The 15,094-nt window shown below is 37.1% G+C and overlaps 1 protein-coding gene across 3 annotated transcripts in view; it reads right to left on the bottom strand.

Moving 5' to 3' along the window:
- The window catches only part of VCAN (versican), a 115,448-nt gene that overhangs the window by 84,755 nt on the left and 15,599 nt on the right, over positions 1-15,094 (bottom strand). For all 3 annotated transcript variants that reach the window (XM_036846077.1, XM_036846079.1, XM_036846078.1), the window contains exons 3-4: positions 3,356-3,733; positions 44-218 (exon numbers count right to left, since the gene is read on the bottom strand). In XM_036846077.1, coding sequence (XP_036701972.1) covers positions 44-218; positions 3,356-3,733 — 553 coding nt within the window. The remainder of the gene's footprint in view (positions 1-43; positions 219-3,355; positions 3,734-15,094) is intronic.

Here is a 15,094-nt window from a genome sequence, read left to right as displayed (position 1 = left end):
TCCAAATAGATGAATTAAAGCTAGTGGCCCCCAGACCGCTCACCTAACACTCTGATCAGACAGCCAGCCTGCGTCACATTGCTCAAATCCATCTTCATAGGCGGCATACAGCTGCTCTGGGGTTGCTATGACAGCCCCAACATCCAAACAAGCCTTCCGTGCCATCTCAAAATTCAGACTGTACCTGCTGGTCGCTGCCCTGTAGTGAAACACAACCCCTGCAAAGATAGCAGCAAACAATTATGGGCAAGGTCAAGTCTCCCACCATACTGTGCAGTTTCTCGTTGGAGTAATACGTCAAATTACTTGCTAACTCGGTAATAACATCATGATACTTCTTTATTTTTACTTTATTTTATGTAGCATTATGCAAAATTATGGTGATCTGAGGAGCCCCAGAAATGTTGTTCACTTAGGTGTCCTATTCTGCTCCATTAGAGTTTCAAGAATTTTCTGTTCCCATGTAAACAATCTAAAAAAAAAAAAGATTTAAGCCACTAAATCCCAAATGGTGACTAGTTGTCCTAATTGCAGGTGGTATTCAGGCTATTATGGGAACCTTGGACAATTAAATGGAGTAGGTGCTGCAAGAGATACAGAGTTAAGGGGGCCACAAGGTCAACTTCTCCTACTTCATGTTTTTACACAGGGTCAACTCAGTAGAAGCACATGGAGCCTTCACCAGCACCACTTCCTACAAACATGAAACATTGTAATATTTACTTCCAGAGACAATATACTAAAATGGAAAAGACGCTGGACTAGGTATGAGTGAGAAGGCCTGTTCCAATTCCTAATTTGCTCCTTAATCATATATAAGTCTTAATTTCCCCCTTCATAAAGTATAACTAATATTGCTTAGGTTATTTGATTGATAGGAAGGTCAAATGAGATAAAGAATTTTAAAATGTCAGATAGGCTGCTGTGATAAATGTTTATCATATTTATAATTTAGGGTCTCCACTTTGACAGGTAAGATGTATGATTTTTATCCCAAAGGAGGCCTGAAATAAAATTCTCCAGACTCCCATGGGCAGAAGCCAGGCATCCAGATATGTGCCTCAAATTCCACTTTGTTGTATTTTAGGAGTTACATAAACTAGTGGTTCTTGAACTGTGTTTCAGGGCTCAAAGAATTGTCAAAGCCCTGAGGAAAGAGCAGCTGAAGAGGTGGAGCTTTGGTCCTCTTCTCCTATTTTAGCAAGAGCATCTCCATTTTTAACTGGAGTAAATATGGTGACTCATTTTCATAAAAGAGCAAAGTGAGTCTAGCTAATGTGCCTAGGAAGTCACTGTAAAATAGAAATTGGGGTAACTGGGTCTTATGGATGAGATTTTATTAAGTCATATCATTTAAGACCACTTTTTTGTTAGGCGGAATTAATTTTGGTTTCCAAGGTATCTTCCACTCTCCTTTTATTCCTAGTAATTTCCTGGAGTAGACAACAAGTCTCTTTCTCTCTCTCTCTCTTTCTCTCTCTCTTACAGCCTGACTTCTAGCTATAAGACTGTCTCCCACATGCCTATCCTTAGATTGTCTCTCTCTTCCAAAACAGGTATGTGCCAATAAAGTATCTACAGGGAACAGACTAGCCATGTCATAGATAAACACCTTTGATCAGTGTCAATACAGAAAGACCTGCAGAGGCACCAAGTAGATGCACTGACAACTAACATTCATTTTCCCATTTCTGATATTGCTAAGAAAAAAATGATCAAATGCCTTTCATAAAATCTGTAGCTTTGTAGAATGACTCTAAAATTGCCAGGAAGTATATATGGTACTATCTAGTAAGTATGAAAGATAGTTTATAATGATCTCTAAAGTTTAAGCCAGACTTTGAATGGTTTTAAATTAGTCTTATGTTGATCAAAGCTTCAAATAGCCTTCTTGGTAATTAAAAATCTTCCATGTGCACTGAAGATTGGCAGTAAGGGGGCACAAAGGGGCCTCCATGACCAAGGCAGGGAATACCAGGCTGTATAAGTATCTGCAATTGCTGGGATAATTTGAAGACCTCATGGGGCTAAGGAGATTAAGTGGAGGATTTTCATTGTTTCAAAGGGGGCAAGGGGCAAATCCACTGCTAATTCTTTAATGATGAAAATTGTAAGAAGTTGTAAACTTCTTGTGGGATTTTAAAAACATATATGTATATATAAATTTATATGCAATGTGTATCTAACACCATATATATATATATATATATATATAGTATGTTACATTATACAAAAAGAGGAAGAGAGAGATCAGTAGAAAAAACAATACTAGACAAACCAAAGTAAATGATAAAAAGGTTAAAAGAGCAAAGAGCCCAGGGTGTTTAGTGGATGCCTGGAAAACATAAAAATAGATTTATAGAAGGGAGCGATAGAATCTGAATGGAAAAGGATGTTCAGAAAATTAATCTGTCACATCTGAAATTCAAAATATTTCCTTTTGGCTACACAAGAAAGAGTTTTAATAAAACCCTTTGTATATATTTCTGTAAGGTAAATATTTTATAGGGAAGTGGAGGGTTGGAAGAAAAATCTGTTCCATCATGTCTGGGTATTAGAATTTTGCTTAATAACTTGCCAAAATATTTTTCTTCCAAGAGCTATGGCATTATGTGTGTACCCAATTAAAGCAATTTTTCTTTGCTTTGTCTCCTAACTTAAATTCAAATGACATACAAACCACCACTGAACATGGGCTAAAACTAAAATGTCTCATTGCAAGACAGTGGATAACAACCAGTGCATTGACCTTAAAAAAAATTCACTGAGTTCTTGTTTTGATCCAATTCAACTGTTTATTGAGTCCTAGCCTTTTCAAAGCACTATGATATAGACCATGGTACTTATTAGGTGCCTTATTTCTTCAATGTAAGTTAAGATATTATTTATATTTCTTAAAAGCAAATTCAAAGATTTTACTAATCATCCTAGGAGAGTGAGAAAAAGGAGGAAAGGGGTTTTTTCCTGTGTGTGTGTATGTATATATCTGTATGTGTGTATGTGTATGTGTATGCATGTATATGCACATATACACATATGTAAAAATTAAAACAAAATGTAGAACAGTCTTTACAGTCTTAAAAAATAACCACTGATAGGTCTCAATAATGAAGTAATGATTCTTGAGCTATAAACCATGTCTTGAGGTATTCATTATATCTAGTATAAAGTCACCTTCCTTGATTCCTGAACAAATAACAGTTCATTTTTGGTGAAAGACATGGACTTTTGGGTTGATTGATGTTTTTCCCCTTGTCCAAACCCTGAGCAATGGCTACTTTTGAATATTGTTTCACCACACTTCTGAACCAGGTATCATGTTATACTACCTTCTTCTAGATTCCCAAAGCCTTACCCTCCACAGCCAATGACACCGTGTCCTGTGTGTCTTCAATCCCATACATGACGTCGCAGCGGTAGAGGCCTGCATCACTGGCCAGCAGTTTGACCATGGTGAGTGAGGCATCGCCCACGTCCTCGGGATGTGTAGGCACCGACACTCTCCCTTTGTAGCCCTGACCAATCTTGATATTCCCATTTTGGGCCACTAGAACAGTAGTCTCCTTTAAATCTTTTCCACTCTTGTCCAATTCAATCTTAGACCATTTGATTCGGAGAAATTCGCTGGTGGTGTTGTAACTGGGTGGTAAGGTAGGCATGGTTGAAAAATGACAAGGTAGGTTGACTTTTCCAGAGAGGGAGCCCTTAACAGGTGGGCTTTTTTCCACTTTGACTAGAGGAAAGAGAAAATACTAAATTAACAAACTGAGTCTATTAAATATGTGAATGGATAAGAACCATTACAGGGGGTTGGTTACATCCTCAATATGTGAAATAATTAGAATGATTTTACATACAGAGAATAGTACACAATTTCAGTAATGTTTTATAACAAAGACAGGGATTAATAATGCTTATTTTTTTATGTGCTAAAAATATGGTATTCATTTTAAAGTATTTGTAACTTATTGTTTAACATGAACAAAATAAGTGATAAAATAAGGCAAGTGTAGGAAGACAAGGAATCAAGGGCAAGAGAAGACCAGACTTAAGCAATGCAGATTTAAAAGACTGGACCAATGTTAGGAAGAACAGTTAAAAAACAAATTTAAGTCTACAGGTCAGAAGAAGAAAAATGATTAAGTTAACTGCCACATTACCTTAGAGGAAATGAAAACAACTCAAAGGGGAAGTGAAAATTTTAAAACATACTTCAGTAGACTTTAAAATTTTAAAACATACTTCAGTAAAACAGGGGGAAGTCCAGCACTTGAAGAACGCTCTTTGGTTCAGTGTTTGAACCAAAGACTTTCATTGTAATGAGAAATCCAGCTGCAATCACTTTGCAGTGAAACATTACCTCTAGATTATATCCTGGCCTAGGCGGGGTGGGGGGGGGAAGTTAGTGTCTGTTCACCTAACCTTCTAAAGTATCCATCTACAGAATGCCTTTCTGTTTAAGCCCTTAAACTTTTAATGAGAAAGAACACATTGACTACAATTTAATACCATTACATGCAAAAAACCCACATTCTTTCACTCTTATAGGAATCTATACCTCTCCTCTCCCTTTTTCCCCCATCTTCCAGTCTCTACTAGTTGGGTAGACAATGTGTTGGTAATAAGAATAGAAATTATCATTAGTGCACAAGGAACTCCCAGTTCATGCAAATATGATGAATAGTAATAGTAGCCTCTAGGTGGAGTGAAATAATGTTAATCAACAAAATGATATGTATCTAACACTTGGTGTATTAGTGCTTAAAGGCATTAGTAACACACATCTCAAAATGGACATGCATTAGAAATGATACAGATGCTAAGGAATGAAGTTTAACTTCAAAAAGATTAGATCCCATTAGGGAGATGAAGACAACAAAAAGATATTTTGTACTTTTTTGCCAAGAAAAGGGGTCCTGAGAAATGAAGGGGTGAAAATTTTATGAACTAAAAATCTCCTAATTTATATTCATCATATGTTCTAGGAAATCCCATTTTCCTTCCTGAAGAATTATAGAATATTAACTTCACAAATAAAAGATTGCTTTTTAAATGGAGAATAAACATCTTTACCATCAACATCAATTATGATATAAATTATAAGACCCTTTATGATTTCTTTTAAAATGAGTTTAAGATAAGTGACTTTCAATTCCTTAATATTTATTACTAAATTACAGTTCTTTTCACAATTTTAGAGGTATAGGGGCAGATATGAGATCCACCTCTATCTATCTGATTGGGAGGTTTCTGACACTTAGAGCATTACTCAATAACTGTGCTGTAAGGAAAAAATATATTAGAACAAACTTACATCAGCAGGCAATTTCCCAAGGGTTATTTATTGTTCTGGATGTTTACAGATACAAGAAAATTAAACAAGAAAATTAAAAGCTTCAGTTGGATGTAAATAAATGTTCATGTAGAATCCCATCTTAACAACAGGATTAACAAAAAGCTGTGTGGCCAAGACTTTTGTGTATGAAATCTTGGGTCATAATGCACTGGGTAACAAGAACTAAGTTTACCAAATCTAAATATTTTAAGAGAGAAATTTAGTAGAAATTTAGAAATTTAGTTCACAGGATAATGTTTACCAACTATGCAAGCTAAAAAAAAAAAAAAAAAAAAACTGCTACCTGCAAGAACTTGTCTGAAACTCTGACAATGCAAGAAATAAAAATGAATGCTAACAAAAATTCACTATTCCCGGAGAGATTGGTTCAAGATGGCGGAGTAGAAGGACGTGCTCTCACTCCCTCTTACAAGAACACCAGAATCACAACTAACTGCTGAACAATCATCAACAGGAAGACACTGGAACTCACCAAAAAATATACCCCACTCCAAAGACAAAGGAGAAGACACAATGAGATGGTAGGAGGGGAGCAATCACGATAAAATCAAATGCCATAACTGCTGGGTGGGTGACTCACAAACTGGAGAATACTTATACCACAGAAGTCCACCCACTGGAGTGAAGGTTCTGAGCCCCACGTCAGGCTTCCCAATCTGGGGATCCGGCAACAGGAGGAGGAATTCCTAGAGAATCTGACTTTGAAAGCTAGTGGGATTTGATTGCAGGACTTTGACAGGACTGGGGGAAACAGAGACTCCACTCTTGGAGGGCACACACAAAGTAGTGTGCTCATCGGGACCCAGGGGAAGGAGCAGTGACCCCATAGGAGACTGAACCAGACCTACCTGCTAGTGTTGGAGGGTCTTCTGCAGAGGCGGGGGGTGGCTGTGTCTTACCGTGAGGACAAGGACACTGGCAGCAGAAGTTCTGGGAAATACTCCTTGGCGTGAGCCCTCCCAGAGTCTGCCATTAGCCCCACCAAAGAGCCTGGGTAGGATACAGTGTTGGGTTGCCATAGGCCAAACAACCAACAGGCAGGGAACCCAGCCCTACCCATCAGCAGATGAGTGGATTAAAGTTTTACTGAGCTCTGCCCACCAAAGCTACAGCCAGCTCTACCCACCACCAGTGCCTCCCATCAGGAAACTTGCACAAGCCTCTTAGATAGCTTCATCCACCAGACGGCAGACAGCAGAAGCAAGAAGAACTACAATCCTGCAGCCTGTGGAACAAAAACCACATTCACAGAAAGATAGATAAGATGCAAAGGCAGAGGGCTATGTACCAGATGAAGGAAAAAGATAAAACTCAAGAAAAACAACTAAATGAAGTGGAGATAGGCAACCTTCCAGAAAAGGAATTCAGAATAATGATAGTGAGGATGATCCAGGACCTCGGAAAAAGAATGGAGGCAAAGATCGAGAAGATGCAAGAAATGTTTAACAAAGATCTGAAGAATTAAAGAAGAAATGAACAGAGATGAACAACACAACTGAAATGAAAAATACACTACAAGGAATCAATAGCAGAATAACTGAGGCAGAAGAACGGATAAGTGACCTGGAAGACAGAATGGTGGAATTCACTGCTGCGGAACAGATTAAAGAATAAAGAATGAAAAGAAATGAAGACAGCCTAAGAGACCTCTGGGACAACATTAAACGCAACAACATTCTCATTATAGGGGTCCCAGAAGGAGAAGAGAGAAATGACCTGAGAAAATATCTGAAGAGATTATAGTCGAAAACTTCCCTAACATGGAAAAGGAAATAGCCACCCAAGTCCAGGAAGTGCAGAGTCCCATACAGGATAAACCCAAGGAGAAACACGGCAAGACACATAGTAATCAAAGTGGCAAAAATTAAAGACAAAGAAAAATTATTGAAAGCAGCAAGGGAAAAATGACAACATACAAGGGAACTCCCATAAGGTTAACAGTCGATTTCTCAGCAGAAACTCTACAAGCCAGGAGGGAGTGGCATGATATACTTAAAGTAATGAAAGGGAAGCACCTACAACCAAGATTACTCTACCCAGCAAGGATCTCATTCAGATTCAATGGAGAAATCAAAAGTTTTACAGACAAGCAAAAGCTAAGAGAATTCAGCACTACCAAACCAGCTCTACAACAAATGCTAAAGGAACTTCTCTAAGTGGGAAACACAAGAGAAGAAAAGGACCTACAAAAACAAACCCAAAACAATTAAGAAAACGGTAATAAGAACATACATATCGATAATTACCTTAAACGTGAATGGATTAAATGCTCCAATCAAAAGACACAGGCTTGCCGAATGGATACAAAAACAAGACCCATATATATGCTGTCTACAAGAGACCCACTACAGACCTAGGGACACATTCAGACTGAAAGTGAGGGAATGGAAAAAGATATTCCATGCAAATGGAAATCCAAAGAAAGCTGGAGTAGCAATACTCATATCAGATAAAATAGACTTTAAAATAAAGAATGTTACAAGAGACAAGGAAGGACACTACATAATGACCAAGGGATCAAGCCAAGAAAAGCTATAACAATTATAAATATACATGCACACAACATAGGAGCACCTCAATACATACGGCAACTGCTAACAGCTCTAAAAGAGGAAATCTTAGAGAAAGAAGAACAAAAAACCCCAAAGTTAGCAGAAGGAAAGAAATCATAAAGATCAGATTAGAAATAAATGAAAAAGAAATGAAGGAAACAATAGCAAAGATCAATAAAACTAAAAGCTGATTCTTTGAGAAGACAAACAAAATTGACAAACCATTAGCCAGACTCATCAAGAAAAAAAGGGAGAAGATTCAAATCAATAGAATTAGAAATGAAAAAGGAGAAGTAACAACTGACACTGCAGAAATATAAAGGATCATGAGAGATTACTACAAGCAACTCTATGCCAATAAAATGGACAACCTGGAAGAAATGGACAGATTCTTAGAAATGCACAACCTGCCGAGACTGAACCAGGAAGAAATAGAAAATATGAACAGACCAATCACAAGCACTGAAATTGAAACTGTGATTAAAAATCTTCCAACAAACAAAAGCCCAGGACCAGATGCCTTCACAGGCGAATTCTATCAAACATTTAGAGAAGAGCTAACACCTATCCTTCTCAAACTCTTCCAAAATATTGCAGAGGGAGGAACACTCCACAACTCATTCTATGAGGCCACCATCACCCTGATACCAAAACCAGACAAAGACATCACAAAGAAAGAAAACTACAGGCCAATATCACTGATGAACATAGATGCAAAAATCCTCAACAAAATACTAGCAAACAGAATCCAACAGCACATTAAAAGGATCATACACCATGATCAAGTGGGGTTTATTCCAGGAATGCAAGGATTCTTCAATATACGCAAATCAATCAACGTGATACACCATATTAACAAATTGAAGGAGAAAAACCATATGATCATCTCAATAGATGCAGAGAAAGCTTTCGACAAAATTCAACACCCATTTATGATAAAAGCCCTGAAGAAAGTAGGCATAGAGGGAACTTTCCTCAACATAATAAAGGCCATATATGACAAACCCACAGCCAACATCGTCCTCAATGGTGAAAACTGAAACCATTTCCACTAAGATCAGGAAGAAGACAAGGTTGCCTATTCTCACCACTATTATTCAACATAGTTTTGGAAGTTTTAGCCACAGCAATCAGAGAAGAAATAGAAATAAAAGGAATCCAAATCGGAAAAGAAGAAGTAAAGCTGTCACTGTTTGCAGATGACATGATACTATACATAGAGAATCCTAAAGATGCTACCAGAAAACTACTAGAGCTAATCAATGAATTTGGTAAAGTAGCAGGATACAAAATTAATGCACAGAAATCTCTTGCATTCCTATACACGAATGATGAAAAATCTGAAAGAGAAATTAAGAAAACACTCCCATTTACCATTGCAACAAAAAGAATAAAATATCTAGGAATAAACCTACCTAAGGAGACAAAAGATCTATATGAAGAAAATTATAAGACACTGATGAAAGAAATTAAAGATGATACAAACAGATGGAGAGATATACCATGTTCTTGGATTGGAAGAATCAACATTGTGAAAATGACTCTACTACCCAAAGCAATCTACAGATTCAATGCAATCCCTATCAAACTACCACTGGCATTTTTCACAGAACTAGAACAAAAAATTTCACAATTTGCATGGAAACACAAAAGACCCTGAATAGCCAAAGCAATCTTGAGAAAGAAAAATGGAGCTGGAGGAATCAGGATCCCTGGCTTCCGACTATACTACAAAGCTACAGTAATCAAGACAGTATGGTACTGGCACAACAACAGAAATATAGATCAATGGAACAGGATAGAAAGCCCAGAGATAAACCCACACACATATGGCCACCTTATCTTTGATAAAGGAGGCAAGCATATACAGTGGAGAAAAGACAGCCTCTTCAATAAGTGGTGCTGGGAAAACTGGACAGGTACATGTAAAAGTATGAAATTAGAACACTCCCTAACACCATACACAAAAATAAACTCAAAATGGATTAAGGACCTTAATGTAAGGGCAGACACTATCAAACTCTTAGAAGAAAACATAGGCAGAACACTCTATGACATAAATCACACAGCAAGATCCTTTTTGACCCAGCTCCTAGAGAAATGGAAATAAAAACAAAAATAAACAAGTGGGACCTAATGAAACTTCAAAGCTTTTGCACAGCAAAGGAAACCATAAACAAGACAAAAAGGCAACACTAAGAATGGGAGAAAATATTTGCAAATGAAGCAACTGACAAAGGATTAATCTCCAAGATTTACAAGCAGCTCATGCAGCTCAATAACAAAAAAACAAACAACCCAATCCAAAAATGGGCAGAAGACCTAAATAGACATTTCTCCAAAGAAGATATACAGATTGCCAACAGACACATGAAAGAATGCTCAACATCATTAATCATTAGAGAAAGGCAAATCAAAACTACAATGAGATATCATCTCACACAGGTCAGAATGGCCATCATCAAAAAAGCTAGAAACAATAAATGCTGGAGAGGGTGTGGAGAAAAGGGAACCCTCTTGCACTGTTGGTGGGAATGTAAATTGATACAGCCACTATGGAGAACAGTATGGAGGTTCCTTAAAAAACTAAAAATAGAACTACCATATGACCCAGCAATCCCACTACTGGGCATATACCCTGAGAAAACCATAATTCAAAAAGAGTCATGTACCAAAATGTTCATTGCAGCTCTATTTACAATAGCCAAGACATGGAAGCAATCTAAGTGTCCATCATCGGATGAATCGATAAAGAAGATGTGGCACATATATACAATGGAATATTACTCAGCCATAAAGAGAAATGAAATTGAGTTATTATAGTGAGGTGGATGGAGTTAGAGTCTGTCATACAGAGTGAAGTAAGTCAGAAAGAGGAAAACAAAAACAGTATGCTAACACATATATATGGAATCTAAGGGGAAAAAAAAAAAAGGTCATGAAGAACCTAGTGGTAAGACGGGAATAAAGACAGAGACCCACTAGAGAATGGACTTGAGGATATGGGGAGGGGGAAGGGTAAGCTGTGACAAAGTGAGAGAGTGGCATGGACATATATACACTACAAAATGTAAAATAGATAGCTAGTGGGAAGCAACCGCATAGCACAGGGAGATCAGCTCGGTGCTTTGTGACCACCTAGAGGGGTGGGATAGGGAGGGTGGGAGGGAGGGAGATGTGAGAGGGAAGAGATATGGGAACATATGTATATGTATAACTGATTCACTTTGTTATAAAGCAGAAACTAACACACCATTGTAAAGCAATTATACTCCAATAAAGATGTTAAAAAAAAAGAAAAAGAAAGAAGAAATCGACAGTAACACAATAATAGTGGGGGACTTTATCACCTCACTTACACCAATGGACAGATCATCCAAGCAGAAAATTAATCAGGAAACACAAGCTTTAAATGGCACAATAGGCCAGATAGATTTAACTGATATTTATAGGACATTCTATCCAAAAACAGCAGTTTACACTTTCTTCTCCAGTGCGCATGGAACATTCTCCAGGATAGATCACATCTGGGGTAACAAATCAAGCCTCAGTAAATTTAAGAAAATTGAAATCATATCAAGCATCTTTTCTGACAACAACACTATGATATTAGAAATCAATTACAGGGGGAAAAAAACCGTAAAAAACACAAACACATGGAGGCTAAACAATACGTTACTAAATAACCAAGAGATCACTGAAGAAATCAAAGAGGAAATCAAAAAATACCTAGAGACAAATGACAATGAAAACACGATGATCCAAAACCTACGGGATGCAGCAAAAGCAGTTCTAAGAGGGAAGTTTACAGCAATACAAGCCTACCTCAAGAAACAAGAAAAACCTCAAATAAACAATCTAACCTTACACCTAAAGGAACTAGAGAAAGAAGAACAAACAAAACCCAAAGTTAGCAGAAGGAAAGAAATCTTAAAGATTGTAGCAGAAATAATAGAAACAAAGAAAACAATAGCAAAGATCAATAAAACTAAAAGCTGGTTCTTTGAGAAGATAAACAACATTGATAAACCATTAGCCAGACTTATCAAGAAAAAGAGGGAGAGGACTCAAATCAATAAAATTAGAAATAAAAAAGGAGAAATCACAACTGACACTGCAGAAATACAAAGGATTATAAGAGATTACTACAAGCAACTCTATGCCACTAAAATAGAAAACCTGGAAGAAATGCACAAATTCTTAGAAAGGTATAACCTTCCAAGACTGAACCAGGAAAAATAGAAAATATGAACAGACCAATCACAAGTAATGAAATTGAAACTGTGATTAAAAATCTTTCAACGAACAGAAGTCCAGGACCCGATGGCTTCACAGGTGAATACTATCGAACATTTAGAGAAGAGCTAACACCCATCCTACTCAAACTCTTCCAAAAAATTGCAGAGGGAGGAACACTCCCAAACTCATTCTATGAGGCCACCGTCACCCTGATACCAAAAGCAGACAAAGATACCAGAAAAAAAGACAATTACAGACCAATATCACTGATGAATATAGATGCAAAAATCCTCAACAAAATACTAGCAAACAGAATCCAACAACACATTAAAAGGATCATACAGCATGATCAAGTGGGATTTATCCCAGGGATGCAAGGATTCTTCAGTATACCAAATCAATCAATGTGATACACCATATTAACAAATTGCAGAAGAAAAACCATATGATCATCTCAATACAGGCAGAAAAAGCTTCTGACAAAATTCAACACCCATTTATGATAAAAACTCTCCAGAAAGTGGGCATAGAGGGAACCTACCTCAACATAATAGAGGCCATATATGACACACCCACAGCAAACATCATTCTCAATGGTGAAAAACTGAAAGCATTTCCTCTAAGATCAGGAAGAAGACAAGTATGTCCACTCTTGCCACTATTATTCAACATAGTTTTGGAAGTCCTAGCCACGGCAAGCAGAGAAGAAATAGAAATAAATGGAATACAAATTGGAAAAGAAGAAGTAAAATTGTCATTGTTTGCAGATGACATGATATTATACATAGAGAATCCTAAGGATGCCACCAGAAAACTACTAGAGCTAATCAATGAATTTGGTAAAGTTGCAGGATATAAAATTAATGCACAGAAATCTCTTGCATTCCTATACACTAACGATGAAAAACCTGAAAGAGAAATTAAGGAAACACTCCCATTTACCATTGCAACAAAAAGAATAAAATACCTAGGAATAAACCTACCTAGGGAGACAAAAGACCTGTATGCAGAAAACTATAAGACACTGTTGAAAGAAATTAAAGATGATACCAACAGATGGAGAGATATTCCATGTTTTTGGATAGGAAGAATCAATATTGTGAAAATGACTATACTATCCAAAGCAAACTACAGATTCAATGCAATCCCTATCAAATTACCCATGGCATTTTTTACAGAACTAGAACAGAAAAATCTTAAAATTTGTATGGAGACACAAAAGACCCCAAATAGCCAAAGCAGTCTTGAGGGAAAAAAACAGAGCTGGAGGAATCAGGCTCCCTGACTTCAGACTATACCACAAAGCTACAGTAGTCAAGACAATATGGTACTGGCACAACAACAGAAATATAGATCAATGGAACAGGATAGAAAGCCCAGAGAGAAACCCATGCACCTATGGTCAACTAATCTATGAAAAAGGAGGCAGGGATATACAATGGAGAAAAGACAGTCTCTTCAGTAAGTGGTGCCGGGAAAACTGGACAGCAACATGTAAAAGAATGAAATGAGAACACTCCCTAACACCATACACAAAAATAAACTCAAAATGGATTAAGGACCTTAATGTAAGACCGGACACTTTAAAACTCTTAGAGGAAAACATAGGAAGAACACTCTTTGACATAAATCTCAGCAAGATCTTTTTTGATCCACCTCCTAGAGTAATGGAAATAAAAACAAAAATAAATAAATGGGACCTAATGAAACTTCAAAGCTTTTGCAAAGCAAAGGAAACTACAAACAAGACAAAAAGACAACCCTCAGAATGGGAGAAAATATTTGCAAATGAATCAACAGACAAAGGATTAATCTCCAAAATATATAAACAGCTCATGCAGCTCAATATTAAAAAGACAAACAACCCAATCAAAAAATGGGCAGAAGACCTAAATAGACATTTCTCCAAATAGGACATACAGATGGCCAAGAGGCACACGAAAAGCTGCTCAACATCACTAATTATTAGAGAAGTGCAAATCAAAACTACATTGAGGTATCACCTCACACCGGTTAGAATGGGCATCATCAGAATATCTGCAACCAACAAATGCTGGAGAGGGTGTGGAGAAAAGGGAACCCTGTTGCACCGTTGGTGGGAATATAAATTGATAGAGCCACTATGGAGAACAGTATGAAGGTTCCTTAAAAAACTAAAAATAGAATTACCATATGACCCAGCAATCCCACTACTGGGCATATACCCAGAGAAAACCATAATTCAAAAAGACACATGCACCCCAATTGCTGCTCTATTTACAATAGCCAGGTCATGGAAGCAACCTAAATGCCCATCGATGGACGAATGGATAAAGAAGTTGTGGTACATATATGCAATGGAATATTACTCAGCCATAAAAAGGAACGAAATTGGGTCATTTGTAGAGACATGGATGAATCTAGAGACTGTCATACAGAGTGAAGTAAGTCAGAAAGAGAAAAACAAATACCGTACATTAATGCATATATGTGGAACCTAGAAAAATGGTACAGATAAACCGGTTTGCAGGGCAGAAATAGAGACACAGATGTAGAGAACAAACGTATGGACACCAAGGGGGGAAAGCAGCAGTGGGTGGGGGTGGTGGTGTGATTAATTGGGAGATTGGGATTGACATGTATACACTGATGTGTATAAAATTGATGACTAATAAGAACCTGCTGTATAAAAAAATAAAATAAAATTCAAAAAATATATATAATAATTGCTTTAAAAGAAAAATTTCACTATTCCCACCAGATAGTTTGTGGTCTAAATGAATACAGTAAGGGAGAAATCTCTGAACAATGAATGATCAGTTATGTTTCATTCTCTGCCAATAAATTCTGCAGAGCAAGGATGATGCAAATTCTATCTACACAATTTGATCAAACACACACACAGACCTTGGCCAAATAAATGTCAGAGTGAGTATAGGGGAATTTATCACCCTCTCACGTATTAATG

The sequence above is a fragment of the Balaenoptera musculus genome, chromosome 3, assembly GCF_009873245.2.
Source record: "Balaenoptera musculus isolate JJ_BM4_2016_0621 chromosome 3, mBalMus1.pri.v3, whole genome shotgun sequence".
Taxonomy (NCBI): domain Eukaryota; kingdom Metazoa; phylum Chordata; class Mammalia; order Artiodactyla; family Balaenopteridae; genus Balaenoptera; species Balaenoptera musculus.
This window is presented reverse-complemented; position numbering and strand designations above follow the sequence as displayed.